The sequence below is a fragment of the Microplitis mediator genome, chromosome 5 (assembly GCF_029852145.1).
Source record: "Microplitis mediator isolate UGA2020A chromosome 5, iyMicMedi2.1, whole genome shotgun sequence".
In the NCBI taxonomy this organism is placed as follows: Eukaryota; Metazoa; Arthropoda; class Insecta; order Hymenoptera; family Braconidae; genus Microplitis; species Microplitis mediator.
Genome location: NC_079973.1, coordinates 8,350,409 through 8,366,774, shown reverse-complemented (window position 1 = coordinate 8,366,774; position 16,366 = coordinate 8,350,409). Strand labels below are relative to the sequence as shown.

General features: G+C 28.0%; 2 protein-coding genes across 3 annotated transcripts in view; one reads left to right on the top strand and one right to left on the bottom strand.

The window, feature by feature from the left end:
• Positions 1-16,366, bottom strand: part of LOC130667862 (protein cueball-like) — a 99,060-nt gene that overhangs the window by 66,414 nt on the left and 16,280 nt on the right. The window lies entirely within an intron of this gene.
• LOC130667860 (adenosine deaminase 2-like) lies at positions 8,061-15,226 on the top strand. 2 transcript variants are annotated; one of them, XM_057469732.1, is made up of 4 exons: positions 8,061-8,132; positions 8,275-8,558; positions 11,736-12,327; positions 14,379-15,226. In XM_057469732.1, the coding sequence occupies exons 2-4, from the start codon at positions 8,345-8,347 to the stop codon at positions 15,082-15,084; spliced, it is 1,512 nt and encodes a 503-aa protein (XP_057325715.1). In that variant the 5' UTR covers positions 8,061-8,132; positions 8,275-8,344; the 3' UTR covers positions 15,085-15,226. The 2 variants fall into 2 exon arrangements, with proteins under 2 accessions (XP_057325715.1, XP_057325716.1); XM_057469733.1 differs by having other exon boundaries at positions 8,068-8,150.

The following is a 16,366-nucleotide window of genomic DNA, read 5'->3' as shown; positions in this document are numbered from 1 at the left end:
GTAAACCGGGATAACTGGGAATTATCAGTGGATTTAATGCAACCGGGAAATATCATAGAAACTGTGAGTCGACAATATTTGCTCTGTTACAAATTAGAGTAAAAAAAAAATATTCAAAAATATCATCATTAACAGCAAAAAAAAAAAAGCAACCCTATAATAAACAGCTATTTGCATTCCATTTTCATCCGTCATTTTCAATCAACAGAAGAACAGATAAAATGAATTTAGCATCTGCAATACTCATACCTTTTTTCCAAGTTTTTTTTTTTTACAATTTTTTTCTTCACCACATTAAAAAGAAAAAAATCGTAGAAAATAAATTTTATGAAAATGGATCGTTTTTATAATATAGAGAAGTGAATTAATATTAGAGGAAATGAAAAAAGTTTGACAGGAATAAAATATGAGTATGGAAACCGAGAAAAAAAAACTGATAACTATATGCATCAATTATACGCGAAATTTTTAAAGTTAAGAGTTCTTATTAGACGGTCTGTTAACTCAGTCTGATCCCCGGAAGCTGCCTGAATTGCTGTTCTATACGCTATCATCAGTACATCATTTTAGCAGTTGAGAATTAAAATATGAGGTAAAAAGGAAGTAACTCAGTAACTAACGGATACAGAAGTTCGATAACAAAGTTCAAAAACGCAACTGCTATAAGCCCACCGACTAAACGTGAATATCTATACAGTGAATTATCTTGTGACCATGAAATATGGTGTAACTTTTAAGCCACACGCTGAGGGAAAAATCATTTTTATAAATAAAAAAAAAAAAAGATTCTTGATTCAAAAAATTAATTTATTGAAAATTTTGAATCATGTTTTTTTTTACTACAGAAACTACAATCTCTTTAAAAGTTATTTATTATGAAAAATGATTTTTCTCGCAACGAAATAAAATATTTTTTAAGAAATCATCGAATTCTTTAGTTATCAGTCATAAAAGCTTCAAAAATGATAAAAAATGATAATTAGAGGAGAGTACTTGTACTTCTACTTAGGGGAGACCGGGGTGCTAAGGCCCCCTGGGGCACGGCGGCTCCCCTAAAAAATTTGGTAAAAATTTTTTTTTTTTATTTTCGGTCAAATCATGATACTTTTGATGTTTCAAAGATATTTTAAGCTGATCTGCGATATCTGGGGCATATTGGACCACCTGAAAAAAATAAGGTAAAAAATTTTTTTTTTATTTTTCGTCAAGTTTTGACCTCTATAATGTTTTTATCATATTTTAGGCCAATATGTGATATGTGGGGTAAAATGGACCACTCGAAAAAAAAATTATAATGAATAAAATTTGTTTTTTTTAATTTTCTATCAAGTTAATTTTTTCGTTACAACTTTTTTTTCCGAGTGGTCCATTTTACCCCATATACCACACATTTGAATAAAATATGATAAAAACATTATAAAGGTCATAACTTGACGGAATATGAAAAAAAAAATCATTTTTTCGTTATAACTTGTTTTTCCGAGTGGTCCATTTTACCTCATATACCACACATTGGCATAAAATATGACAAAAACATTATAGAGGTCATAACTTGACGGAAAGTAAAAAAAAAAATTTTTATAACTTTTTGGGGAAGGGGCCTTCGTGCCCCAGAAAAAAAATTTTTTTTTCGATTTTTTGCAAAATTTCGACTGATTCTTCCGAAATAGACGGAAAATAAATGAATTTGATGGTTAAAAGCAACAAAAAGAAAAAACCGGCTTAAGGGGGCCTTCGTGCCCCGGGCTCCCTATACTTTTTCTTTTTTCATATTTTTATTTCTATCCTTATTTATGATACTCGTCAAAAATTATTGTATCGGGAAATCATACATTTAAAAAAAGAACTCTTTGAGAACTCTTCTTAAAGACGTCTTACTGAGTTCGCTAGGTGGCTCATTCAACATCTTGAGAACTTCTTAAAGACTTCTTTAAGATGTAGATGAGACTTCCAAATCATAAATAGGAACTCATTTAGAACTCATCAACACGTCATTTTGCTATCCAGGTTGTCCTATAATCAAATAAATAAATTAATAATCTTATTAGGAACGATTCCGATATCGTAAAAAAATGAAACCCCCATAGATAGGGATGGTTACCATAATTTATATGAGTGTGATTTGATTTATAATGTACTGTAATGTATGAGTATGATTTATAATATACTGTAATTGTTGCTGTACATTTCTCTCCGTATATAAAATTTGATATAGGAAAATTAAAATTTAATCCCCTCGGAGTGAAATTCACTCTAAAGGGGTATTTCGGAAAATATTAGCTGTAAAAAAAAATCCGCGGAGCGAAATTATACACTGTAAAAAGTCGGTAGTGAATCTGGAGTGAGTACGAATTTGTCAAAGTACTCAATATATTTTCAATGGGAATTGAAAATTCTTTGATAGTTACTTTACATTTAGAATAGACTAGACTGAAAAAAGAGAGGAAGAGTGGAAAGAAGAGATGGAAAAGTGAAATAGAGAATGGGTAGCTGTGGTTTTCCATGATGGCTACTCCATGAAATATTCATTCCGCTTGAGGCACTTCGTCATAGCCTTTGAACGGTTACGCAGCGTCGGTTGCAAGCCACTAGATGACGGTTGTGTCCCGCCAGACGAATAAATTACTTATTTACTTTTTTTTTCTCTTTTCATATTTCCATACATGGTATCATACTAATTTTATACTGTCAAGTAATCAATCATATCGCATAAACCTCATCATAATATAGATTAGAATAATCAATTGAATTAAGTAATCAGAAAAATTTTTTTATTTATATTTCAAGTTCATATATGATAAACTCTTCTTCATTTTTCAGATTTGTCAATCATATTTATAGCTTTCGAAAGTTCAGTCATATCATTCAGTATTAGTAGATTTATCATTTAGATGTTAATTTATTAATATAACAGCTGCCAATGCAAGCAATGATAAAATTTCAAAGCTAATATGTATTTAATTTTAATAGACTGAAAAGTATTCCCCCGAGTCGAAATCTCAGGTCTGTTTTGATCGTAGAAGTTTTCAAAAACCCTTTGAAGTCTCATTTACCGCCTAAAACGAGACCTGTTTTGAACGTAGATGACGGTTTCGGAAAATAAATACGATTAAACCAGACCTGAGCAGTACCGTTTTAATCGTAAAGGTTGTCAAAGGTTGTCAAAGGTTGTACAATTATTATTATTATGACTTATTATTATTTTACGACTAACTTATAACCCACCCGAAATTTTAAAAGATTCGCGCATCTCCACACTGTGACTTCACTCAAAAGTTGTTATCATAAAGAATTCGTTAAAATTCAATATAACTATATATGACGGTTTATCATTTTTCCCCGGAATAAAGGTTTTAGGAAGAACGAAACGTTGGTTGATTGAGTAATTGTTATCAATGTTATTTCACTCTGAAAACGTATCCCGGGTCAAAAATAAAACTTGATTTAGACTTGGTTTACCAAGTCGAAATTTGGAGCCGTTTTTCACAAGACAAACTCGACTTTTTTTACGGAGGTATGAAATATACTAAGTTTTCGCCTTGGTTTAGACTTAACTGACTTACTTAGTCACGATTTAAGACGAAAAAGTTTAAATCAAGTCGAAATTGACTTGGTTTAGACTTATTCGACTTAAAATGAAAGGCGAAAAAGTCTAAATCAAGTCGAAACTGACTTGATGTAGACTTATTCGACTTAAATTATAAGTCGAAAAAGTCAGAACTAAGGTGAAATAATTTTTATATATTAAGGCGAAAGTAAGGCGAATAAATGACTTTTTTTCGACTTGGTTTAGCAAGTCTAAAGTAATGTGAATGACTATCGTGCTCAAAGTAAAGACGAATAAGTTGGAACTAAGATGAAAAAAGTTCAAAAAGTTGAAAAAAATTAAATTTAAGTCGAAAAAGTCGAGATCTTATCAAAAAAACGTCGGCAAATCGATAATTTCAAAAGAAAATAAGGCGAAGCGAGCCTGAATCAAGTTTTATTTTTGACCCGGGATGTCATATAAAGTTTATTTTTCTTCTAAACTTCGTAGGCGTAAATGGAAATACACCAAAGTTTGTAATAAAAACAAAGGTATTTTTTTCCATTTCATCCAAAGTATGTTATAGTTTCAAAATAGCTTACATGGTAGTAACTTTAAATAAATGCTATCTGGCAGCCAGAATGAAAGGTAGAGTTTTCGAAAATTTTCAGCATCTCCCAGACTTTTCGCTAGCTCGCGCTTAGTTTAAATCAAATGCGGCTCTTTTTCATTTTTACTAAGTAATAAGGTTGAAAATCAGTTTTTCAATCCAAGATTCTTAATCCGCGATTGAAATATTGTTAATATACTTATATATTTATATATAAATGTACAAGCAGTACTAAGTTAATCACGTATTACTAAAATCTCGGATTGATAAACTGACTTTGAGTAAACATAGTTAGAAACGAAAATATACACACGTAATAAAATATGTATTGATGAAAACTTACACAATTCATAAAAAATTCGGGATTCATACACGAAGAAAGAAATATAGAGTAAAAATTACAATATTGTAGTAAAATTTACTGGTTGGCAATTATTACATAAGCAGATATTAAAAATTATTATGCGTAATGTATTTTTTGCTCACACGATTATATTTTTTTACTCTCTATATAGTAAATTCTACTATGTATAGATAAAATTAAAAGTTGGTGGAGATAGCATATAAAAATATGTATTACAAGTTCGGAAACCTTTGTCCAATGGAGACATTGGGCCGTCAGATATATACACTGATAGAAAAACTATATTGATTCAAGAAAAATTTTTTCTTCAAAATGTGGTTCTTGTTTCAAAATTTTCAATTGTTTTAATTCAAGAAATAAGTCCTTGAACCAAAAAATTGAAATTCTCGGATAGAAAAAAAAAATTCTTTGTTTGAGAATTTGATTTTTCGATGAAGCCTTTTTTGTTTTGAAACAAAATTCTGACATATTTCGCTCAAGAATTTCTTGCTCTTGGATTAAGATAGGCAAAATGTAGGTTTAAGACATTACAGACTCGTTTCGAGAATGGCGCGATTTTTAAATCAAGATATCAATTTGCTCAGCTTGAAAAAAAACTTTTTTTTTTATTTTAAAAATAAAAAGTTTTAAAGTGATTTTTTAGGACTACATTCATTTACTTCAGATATGTTAAAGTAGAAATTTATTTTTAAAAAAATTTTTTTTTTCATTACTTTAAAAACATCTTCCATCAAGGAATTATTACTTGAACCAAAAATTTAAAGTTCTTAAAATAATAATACGACATTTTTAGTTAAAGACAAGTGGTCTTGCTTGAAGAATTCGATAGTATCGATTGAAGATAATATAGTTTCGGGTCAAGACACGAGAGTTATCCATCGAAGATACAAAATCTATAGAGCCAAGAAAATCTAAATCAAGACAAGAATTTCTTGAAGCAAGACAACTGGTTTTCTTCAGAAATAAATTCTTGGCTCAAGAAAATATTTCTTGAGCCAATATAAATTTTCTATCAGTGTAGGAAAGAACTCGTGCGCGGGAGATCAGGATTTGAATCTCGGTTAAAACAAATGATATTTTGAAAATGAAAATCGACACCAACAGCAATACAGATGATGTTTAGATAGGCTATGGAATTTTATTTAAAATAAAATATATTTTATAAACTTAATTTTCTTTGTTAAAAGATTTGCGTAGAGAAGTGTCTTTACTCAAGAGTAATAGGGGAGACCGGGGCACGACGGCCCCCTTAAACCGGTAATTATTGTTTATGGCTTTTAATCTATAGGTCAACCTAATTTGGTTCTTTCTTAACCAAATCCATTAAGATTTTACCAAAACTCAAAAAAAAAATTTTTTCTGGGGCACGACGGCCTTTCTCCAAAAAGAACTTAAAAAAAATCTTGCTTTTTTATTTAAAAAAAAGATTTTAAGCACAAATAGACTATTTCTGTACCTTTATAATCCCATGGACTTCAAATTTATTAAGAAAAAATTTTATTTAGCTGATATAACCAGTTTTATTGAAATTTTATTTTAACCACAATGTAATCTATTGACCTAAAAGAGCTTTAATCAATAAATTTTTCAAATTCATTTTAGTTAAGAAAAAAAATAATTTTTCCGTAGCAAATTGTTTTTCAAGTGGTTCATTATGACCCAGATATCGCAGATCATCCTAAAATGTCTTTAAAAAATCAGAGATAACATTATTTGACCGATCGCTTCGCTCAACCGGATAACTTACTCGGTCTTGATAAGAATGCGCCCATAGCCTCAAACTCGTGACGTCACTTAAACCCATCAGAATCCCTACCGTTCTGCATACGTATCGAAAATTACTATTTTACCAAATTTTCGAGGGGGGCGGTGGTGCCCCAGGGGGCCATAGCACCCCGGTCTCCCCTATCTTTAAGACTGTAACTTATTTTCTAAAACTATTTTACAGTGAGGCCTAACAACCTCTCCTTCTTCTCAACAATAAATAAAATATATATATCTATATTCATCTTGAAGATAAAACACATTACCTTACAATCATACAGCACTTGGGCCTCATGACGTCAAAGATGTCCTTTGACCGATCCAAGTACCTAAGGTCATAAAAATTCAGTTCAAACTGATTTACTTTTCCTCCAAGAGAAAACATACATTCCAAACTTACACTTAATATTATTTTTAAGAGAATAAAATATTTACTAAAAATAAGAAGAAAATATTAGATTAATTTTTGTACTCAATTATTCAGGGAGAATATCAGATCACATAAATAACAATAATAATCAAAATGATAGCAATAATAATAAAAAGTTAAAAGCTTCTAAAAATTTAATTTTATTTATTTCCATTTTAATATAGTAAAATTTACTAAACGGGATAGTAAAATATACTAAATATATAGTCAAGTTTACTAATGCAGTTTATATTTCATTCCATATTTAAATAATAAAAATTACAAAATATAACTAAAAATTAATATGCAATATAGTAGATTTTCCATAACCAGTATATAAGAAAATACTAAACGAGTTGTAACTATTAATAACCGGATTTTCAATACTTCATATTTGACATATAAATTTTACTATACGATATAATAAGTACTTTAAAATCAGTATATGAGAAATTCCTATACGACTTGTAAAATATACTTATCTGTTTATGAATTTTTCGGGTTATAAATCATGTGTTTCAAGATTAATATCTAAATTTAGTAATTATTCTCATATTTTTTAGTAAAATTTACTACTTTTTTTTCTCCGTGTACATAAGTTTATTTTAGATCCGAACGAAGGATTTTTTTTGTTTTCAATAACTACTTATTTTTTTATTAAACAAAACGAACAATTTTTGGCAAAAATCAGAGTTTTTTTCATTGCACCTTTACCAAAAATTCAAACATGAATATTTTGTTTATTCCTTCGTTCAAATCCAAGATAAACTTATGTACTAAAGAAATCATTTTGGTTTTTTGATTTCAGATGAGGCAGTTATATGGGTTATGAGTTATCCTGCCTACGGCATGGAGACTTTTTTTGGGTGACTCGGTTCTCCTCACTACCACTGGCTTATTTTTCAATATTTTTTTATGAAAATTTAGCAGAATATTCTTGGAATCATGCTTAATAATGTCACTAATTTTAAGAATTTTAATATCGAAGGTACTCTGAAAAAAAAAAGTCACAAAAATATGCTCTTTTTTTTTTGCATCTCAGACCCGTTTTCATCCTGAAGCTAAAATCACGTTATCCCCTCCCTTTTCTTATTTCTACACAACTTGTGTTTTCTCAAAGTATTTTTATATTTTAAATGATCAATTTTTTAAATTATAAATTCTGGTTCAATCACTATTCAAATATAACTATTATCCATTAATAAAATATTTTTTATGTAAACATCTGAAAAAAAAAAACTAATAATACGAATTGTTTATATTACAATAGAATATTTATTTAAAATCATAGTATCTTGAAGCTATTTAAAACACGTGACACTTGGTGTTGTTTCGATTGGTTCCCCGTAACAGTCATTAATATAAGATACATACACTGAATAAGTATAAATAGTACTGTACTTGGAAGTTGAGAATTGAACACATTGTCTAGTTAGCTAGTAAACGGTTCACTTAGCCAGTAAGCGCTCATTTATCAGTAAATACCATTCTTATTATCATTGTTCGTGATAGCTTACAAATTTATCAATAGACTATCTGTTTCATATATAAGTGCTGTCGTTTGTTTGTTTTTTATTTTTTATTTATTTTTTTTTTTATAGTAATTATTTAGAGAAATTTGAACCAATTTATATGTTAAAATTTTGAACTAATCAAAGTATCTACTAAGCAATGAAAGGCTCTTTTGTGATTGTAAATTTATTGGTTCAATTGATCATTTCCATTATTACTGCAGAATGTAATGATCAAGATTATTGGACCAAACGTGCCGCGCTTATAACTGAAGAAGAAAAAAATTCACTTGGTGGCAATTTGTCACTTGATCCGAAAGAACGTTTAGCAAACGATTTATTATTAACATTAAAAAGAAAAGAAATCGATGATGGTATGTAAACAAAACAAATAATTATTTATGCATGTAGTTTTATCCGAAGAAATCTCATAAGTATTATTTATAATTTAAAAAATAATTTTATTAAATATATATAAATTGTATCATAACGTAGATAGAGCATGTAAACATCATATTCGACAAAAATACTAAATGTTTTGATTGTTGTAATATAAATATTAACAAACCATAATTTCAATTGTTATTAGTCAAGAGGATTTTTCTATTGAAATTCCGGAACTTTTTTTTTAATAATTTTCGATGCACGTTATTTTAATATCGACGATATTGTAAGCTGCATTCTTGAAACTGTCAATTTCATAATCATGTAAATAATCGATAAATAAATAAGTCAATAGATTAATGTCACTGATCTGATTTTTTTTTTTCTTAATATTTATTCTACATAACAATTGCAATGAAGAAATCTGACACTATTCAATTGTCAAATTTCTTTAAGTATTCGATTACTTATCGTATTTGCTCTCTTATCTTTAATAGAGATAATAGAAGTGACAATATATTAGTAAATACTTATATTCTAATTTTTTTTTTTTTTTTTTTTTTAACTACTGTTGCTATTAAAATATAATCTTTTTATGACTAATATGTTCAGATTCGTCAAAGCTTGAAAACGGAAAATTTAAAAAAAATGTTGTTTACAGTCATCGTTTTCTTCTTAAAAATGTACTATTAATTATCCGGATAAACTAATATAGGAATTTTCAATATCGCTTTAATTTCTTCAAAACTCTTTTTTTTTTTAAATATTGAAAAATTGAATTTTGTTTTAATTTGTCAATGAAATTTAAATGAATTAGTAAAATAAAACTTAGTATACGATATTAACTTCTTGAAATTAAATTAGCAATTAATTCTTCAAATTATAATTAGGTCAGCTTCTATTTGAACTTTCATTTTAATTATTAAATTTGATGATCTATCAAAATTGGTTGAAATCAATATTTATTATTGCTTGGCCTTTGTCAGTTCTATTCAGCTAATACTGTGCAAATTAAGTTCTTTAAACGGAATGCGATAGTCTCAAATTGACCAATTTTTTTGAACTTACGACAATCAAAATAATTTATCGAAAATAAAATCATGAGTTTTTGTGATATTTTAGAAAACTGCAATAAATCAACGTTTAGTTTTTGTAAAATTTAATTTTTCGGTATCTCTTCAACTGTTTTTTGATTGATTTTAATTGATTATCAACTTCAATGAACGTTGGACCTTATAATAATTAGTTGAAAAAAATCATTTTTTAATTTTATATGTTTACAAAAATTCCATTTTTTTAACTTCACTTGAGCAACTTTTCCTAATTATTCTAATTTTAAATTCAATATTTGTTTTTCATCCATATGCATCAATGAATTACTCTTTTATTGACTAATAAAAAAAAAATCTTTTACTGAAAGTTATTTAAGCCCCAAGAAAAAAATCTTAAACCCGGTTTCTAGTTATTTTGGTACAAGTTTTTCTCTCAAACAAACTTTAAACCTAAAATAAAGAACGAATCTCTATATACATTACTTTATAATCTAGCAATTTACGTTTTTATTTTTTGAAAATTTATATTTGTTAAAGAGAAAAAAGTGGACAAAGTTTTCCTTTATTTTACAAGTACAATAAAGATAGCCATGTTCGCTCACTTGAGAATGATAAAGAAAAAATACTAGTGCTCTCTTAAAGAGATCAGTAGCTTTATCTACTTGATACCAAAACTTTAAGCTAGAAAATGTTACTAACCGGAATAAGCTGTAATTTTTTCCTGAAGACTTGTACAAGAAAAAAATAAAAACATGTACCATATCGGCATAAATATTGCCATTTAAACAATCAAATGTACTATAAATTATAATTTTGATTTGCTTTTATGCACTCAGAAAATTAAATAATTGTATTTGTTATGCTAAATTTTTTATTCCAATTATCTAGGATGATTGGAACATTATTCAATACAAAAATAGTTAGTGTTATAATTTTTTTTAATAAAATTATCAGGATGATAATATTTAATTCTGCAATAAATTTCGTAACAGTTACTATCAGGATGGTAACAATTACCATCAGGATGATAACAGTTACTATCAGGATGGTAATATTTACTTCTGCAATAAATTTCGTAACAGTTACTATCAGGATGGTAACAATTACCATCAGGAAGATAACAGTTACTATCAAGGATGGTAATATTTACTATAAGGATGATAATATTTACTTCTGCAATAAATTTCGTAACAGTTACTATCAGGATGATAACAGTTACTATCAAGGATGGTAATTAATATTATTGATTGCAATGAAAAAATTGATCGAAAATTCAATAATTTTTAAGTACTGCTGCAAAATTGTAAATTATCGAATACAAATATGATGAGAAACGTACTTAAGTTTTATTTACAAAATTTTTACAAGAAAATGACAATTTTTTAAAAGTTAAAATACAAGTATTAAAATTATTTATATTATAAACTCTTGATTGGCGTACTAGCCCTTTTTAATTTTACTTTCAAATTGTAAACAAATGTTTTCTATTCGAATCAATAATTTAGTAATGTACATTTTATTGTTTAAAATTTTGAAATAAGTTACCGTACAGTCGTCTAGGTCAGCGTAAAATAAACATTTCCAAGCGAGAGAGCTTCTGTCAATATCTTTGAATGATTGAGTATGCTCATCAAAATAAGAATCATTAAAGTACTGAGTAATAAATAAAATTTGGTCGTTATTAACATTTAATATTTTTTGAACCTTGTAACTATTATAATTTCTGATGGTAACTGTTATCATCTGGATTATAAATATAACTATTTAGAATAATAATGATAATTAACTGTAGTTAACATACAGGATCGTAACAATTATTATAAATATGGTGAATATTACAATCGAGATGATTTATACAATCATCTAGATAATATTCACTACTATCGGATTGATGGTAGAAATTTTACCATAAGTAAATAGCAGTTTCTATTATTTAATTTTTTGAGTTTGAATATACAATTGAAAATATCACTTATGTAGCAAAACAAATTTTTTTAGCGTTTTATAAAGTGAATGTTTAATTTAAATACTAGACTTTGTTTTCTTTTTTCATAAAATAAATATTTAATGCAATCTTTAATCTTATTTTTGTATATTTTAAAAATTATTTTTTAGCATTTGAAGGTCGGGCTAAATTTTTTCCAGCAAAAAATTTTATTGAAGTACGAAATGAAATCAATAAATCAAAATTATTTGATATTATAAAAAAAATGCCTAAAGGTGCAGTACTTCATGCGCATGATACAGCAATAGTTTCAGAAGATTGGTTATACCACAATGTAACATATCGGGATAATTTATATATTTGCAATCAAGCTGAAAAATTACAATTAAAATTTTTCGATACACCCACAAACGATTGTGATTGGCAGTTACTTAAAGAACTTCGTAAAAATGAAACTGTTGCAACTGAAATAAATTTACGAATTCAGAAAGAATTTTCAATGATGACTAATAATCCAGATATTATGTATCCTGACGTTAATTCTGCATGGAATAAATTCATGAGTATATTTATTCTAATAACACCAATGTTAACATATAGACCAGTTTATGAAGATCATTTTTATCAGGGACTTAAAGAATTATACGAAGACAATATTTTATATTTAGAATTGCGCTCAACTTTACCACCGCTTTATGAATTGAATGGGACTCAATACAGTCCAATTGACGTTGTACGAATTTACAAAGAAGTTACTGACAGGTAAGAATCATTCGATATATTTTTACAGAATTTCATTATATATTAAGTTTAGTCTGTACTATATTTTAATATATGAAAAAAACAAGACGATCTCAGACTTGGGGTGATGTCAGCCCTCACCTATAGTTCGGCCTAACTTCATATTGGTCTGAAATCGTCCTGTTTCTTTCCTTGCCATGCAATATTCTAGTCCTAAATATGATGTTGTACAAGGGCTGAAATAAAATTTTTTTCTGACTAAAGTGAATTTGGTTAATATCACCCGAAGTCTGAAATTATTTCTTCTCTTGTGTCATACACTATATTTTTCATGATTACCTGTATTGGTGCCAAAATTTCATTGTCAGCAGCCAACCAGAAACAAGACAATTTAAAGCTTATGGTGGGAGGAGGAAGACTATTAACGTATGCGTCAATTGTGAATTGTAATTCACAATTGAATAAAAAAAAAAAACGGGCCACATAAATATTGTTTTTTTTATTTATGTTAATTAATTTTAATTAAATTTAATAGCATGGGTAGAATAATCACTTATGAGAATAAAATAAGTAAGCTAAATTAACGAACAAAACAATTGACAAAGTAATTGGGCTGACATAAACATTGAATTAAACTTATAACGGATAGAAACATGATAGTAGTTTTTGCCTTGTGATTTAAGGGATTCCCAATTTACTCATTCGCTAATAGTAGCTCGTGGCATTAGCCTGCAATTAACTTGTTTTAACTGACTGTAGAAATTCTGAAACTTTGTTCCGATGAAAGTGTATAATAGGGTGATCCAAAAAAACCAACTTTTTTTTTTTTTTGAGTCTCTTACAAAAATTTGTTGATTTAAGATGTTTTAAGAAGCCTCTCCAAAAATCAGCTCGATAAAAAATTTTGAAAAGGTCGCTCGCGAATTTTGAAAATATAAAAAATGATCGAAATTCGAATTTTTGTGTTCTTAATTTCTTCTTTCTCATGGCAGCTATAGTTTATATTTATTAAATCATGACTACGGTGAAAATTTCTGCCCAAAATTAAAATATTTAATCGTCACTCAAGAATTTTGAATGTTTCCGAGTACTGTCTCTTGGACGTTTTCGAGCGACCCTTGAATATTAGTAATAAAGCTTCTCAATTTTTTCACCATCAATTTATGTCATAATAAATAAAAATATAACCTTAGAAATAGAAATAATAAGTTACTTCCATACTTTTTTATTTTTTAAATTCAATTTTTTGGTCTTTTTGCTTATTCAAAACTTACCCAATTGTATTGTTTAAGACTGTATATTTTCGGTTATGCAAAAGTTATATTTCAGTGAAATGACAATAATTGAGTTATAAAAAAATTCAAAAACTAATTCAAAGTATTAGTTACTTATTATCAGTTAATATTTAAAATTCTTGAGCGCCGTTTGAATATTTAAATACTGGGCTGAAATTTTCAGCATAGTCATGACTTTACAAATATAAACTATTGCTGCCACGAGGAAGAAAAAATTGAGAAACAAAAAATCCGAATTTCGATCATTTTTGATATTTTAAAAATTCGTGAGTGACTTCTTCTAAATTTTTTATCAAGCTGATTTTTGGAGAGACTTCTTAAAACATCGTAAGCCAACAAATTTTCATAAGAGTCTCGAAAAAAAAATTAGTCGGTTGTTTTGGGTCACCCTAGTGTAAAATCAAAAAATCTTTTTAATTAACATTTTTTTTTTTTTTTGTTTTGACACTAATCTATAGAAGAAATTCAATAGAACAATGTTATTAATTAATATAAAAGATAAGATTGTACTTGAAACTTATAATTAATTTTTGTTATTAATGAGTTTTTATTCTTTTAAAGTACACAAAAGTTTCTTTGTTTTGTTCTTGTTATTTCTTTATGCTATCTCTAAATAAATACTTAATATTAAGTAATTAAATGATCATCAATATAGAATCAATGAACGCACTACCATTGTCACAAGCAGCATATTAATTATTTTTTTCCGTGTTAAAAATACTTTAATAAAAAAACAATAAAAATCAGACTACCATTGATAAAACTTTTTTTTTTTAGATTTATCAAAGATTACCCAGATTTCATTGGTGTAAAAATAATATTTGCACCACTAAGAATAATGTCTGTATCAGACTTGGATGAGTATATTAACATGACAATTGAAATGAAAAGAACTTTCCCAAATTTCTTTGCTGGGTTTGATCTCGTCGGCCAAGAAGACAAAGGAAACCCACTAAATTTATATGTAGATAAACTTCAACGTTTGACCAATGAAGTTAATTTCTTTTTCCATGCCGGTGAAACAGATTGGTTTGGTTTAAAATCTGATAAAAATTTATTGGACGCTGTATTATTAAATACCACACGAATTGGACATGGTTATGCACTTTTGAAGCATCCACAAGTTTTAAAAATAATAATGGAAAAAAAAATAGCTATTGAAATTTGCCCTATTTCAAATCAAGTATTAGGATTGGTTAGAGATCTCCGGAATCATCCAGCAAGTATTCTCTTCGCAGAAGGATTTCCTGTTGTTATTTCAAATGACGATCCAGGTTTGTGGGGCTCAAAAGCACTCAGTTATGATTTTTATGAAGCCTTTGTGGGAATGATGTCAAGGGATGCAGATATCAGAGCATTAAAACAACTAGCTCTTAATTCTATAATTTATAGTAGTATGAGTAATAGTGAAAAACATGAAGCCGCCGAAATTTGGACAAGAAAATGGCATGAATTTCTTGATAAAATAAATTATTCAAATTAGTAATTAACTTTCATTAAAAATAACAATTAACATTAATTAAAATAGAAAACAATTTTTTAATACCCTCTTAGAATGTATGTTTTTTTTTTAAATGAAATTATTTTTATTAAAACATCGAAAAAAAAAGTACATATTTATTGACTTAAGAAAAACTTTTCCATGAAACTACGCGGAAAAAAATTTACTGTCACTGCAACAGGAGGCATTCATGTCGCAGCTACAGGAAAAAATCCTGTTGTAGCAACAGGATTAATACTGTTATTGCGACTTAATAGTAAAATATAGTTACACAGTAAAAAATTTTGTGTCATTGCGTCAGAAAACTTAGTGTTAAAAATTTTTGTGTTCAATATTTAACAGTTTTTTGTGTTGATTTAACAGAATAAATGTTAAATGTACACATTAATACTATTGCTGCAACATGAATGCCTCCGGTTGTAGCAACAGTAAATTTTTTTCCGTGTAGTATCGAAACCTTAAATTTCAGCGTCTGTACAGCCAGTCGAAACGAGCTAATTTCAGCTTAATGTGACGGACAAATAATAGCAAATACGTAAGTTGCGTATGCCTTCAATCAGTGGGCACAAACAAATTTGTCGCGTCTTTTGGGAAGAGTTAATTAATGTTTTTGCCGCTGAAAGTCCGTGTCTCTCTTGACTTTAGCTAAATAAAATATTTGTTTCTGTTTAATCATAAATTGCAAATCACAATTTACGCTTGATCACGCCATTGGTCTTAAATTAATTTGTTTGTAACTGACTGCTGACACTGAAACTTGTTCCAATGCAGGCAATCCTGAAAAATATATAATGTGCAACACAAGATAAAAAACGATTTCAGACTGCTGGTGATATCAACTCTCGTCTACAGTTTGGGATGCCAACTTCACCCTGGTTTGAAATCATCTTATTTCATTCCTTGTTACACAATGTACTATTAAATTATCTTTAACCCTATGTTGCCATTCTTTTATTATTTTACTGACATAAAAATAAGATTAAGAAAAGAATAATATCTGCTAAGAAAATAAAAAAAAATTTTTCATTTATGTTCAGATAGTTTTAATGAGATTCCGTAGAAGTCTTGACAAGTAAAGTAAAAACGAAAAAAACTGAAAAAAAAAACGGTAAGAAAAGAACGGTGTATATATATATAAAGTAAAAAGAGTAAAGAGCTAAAAAAAAACCGGTGAGAAAAGAAATAATGTAGAATTACTGCACTCTGGCAATCTGCTATCTACGGATGCTTATTCACCAAGCACAAGAAAAACGAAGGGCTAATG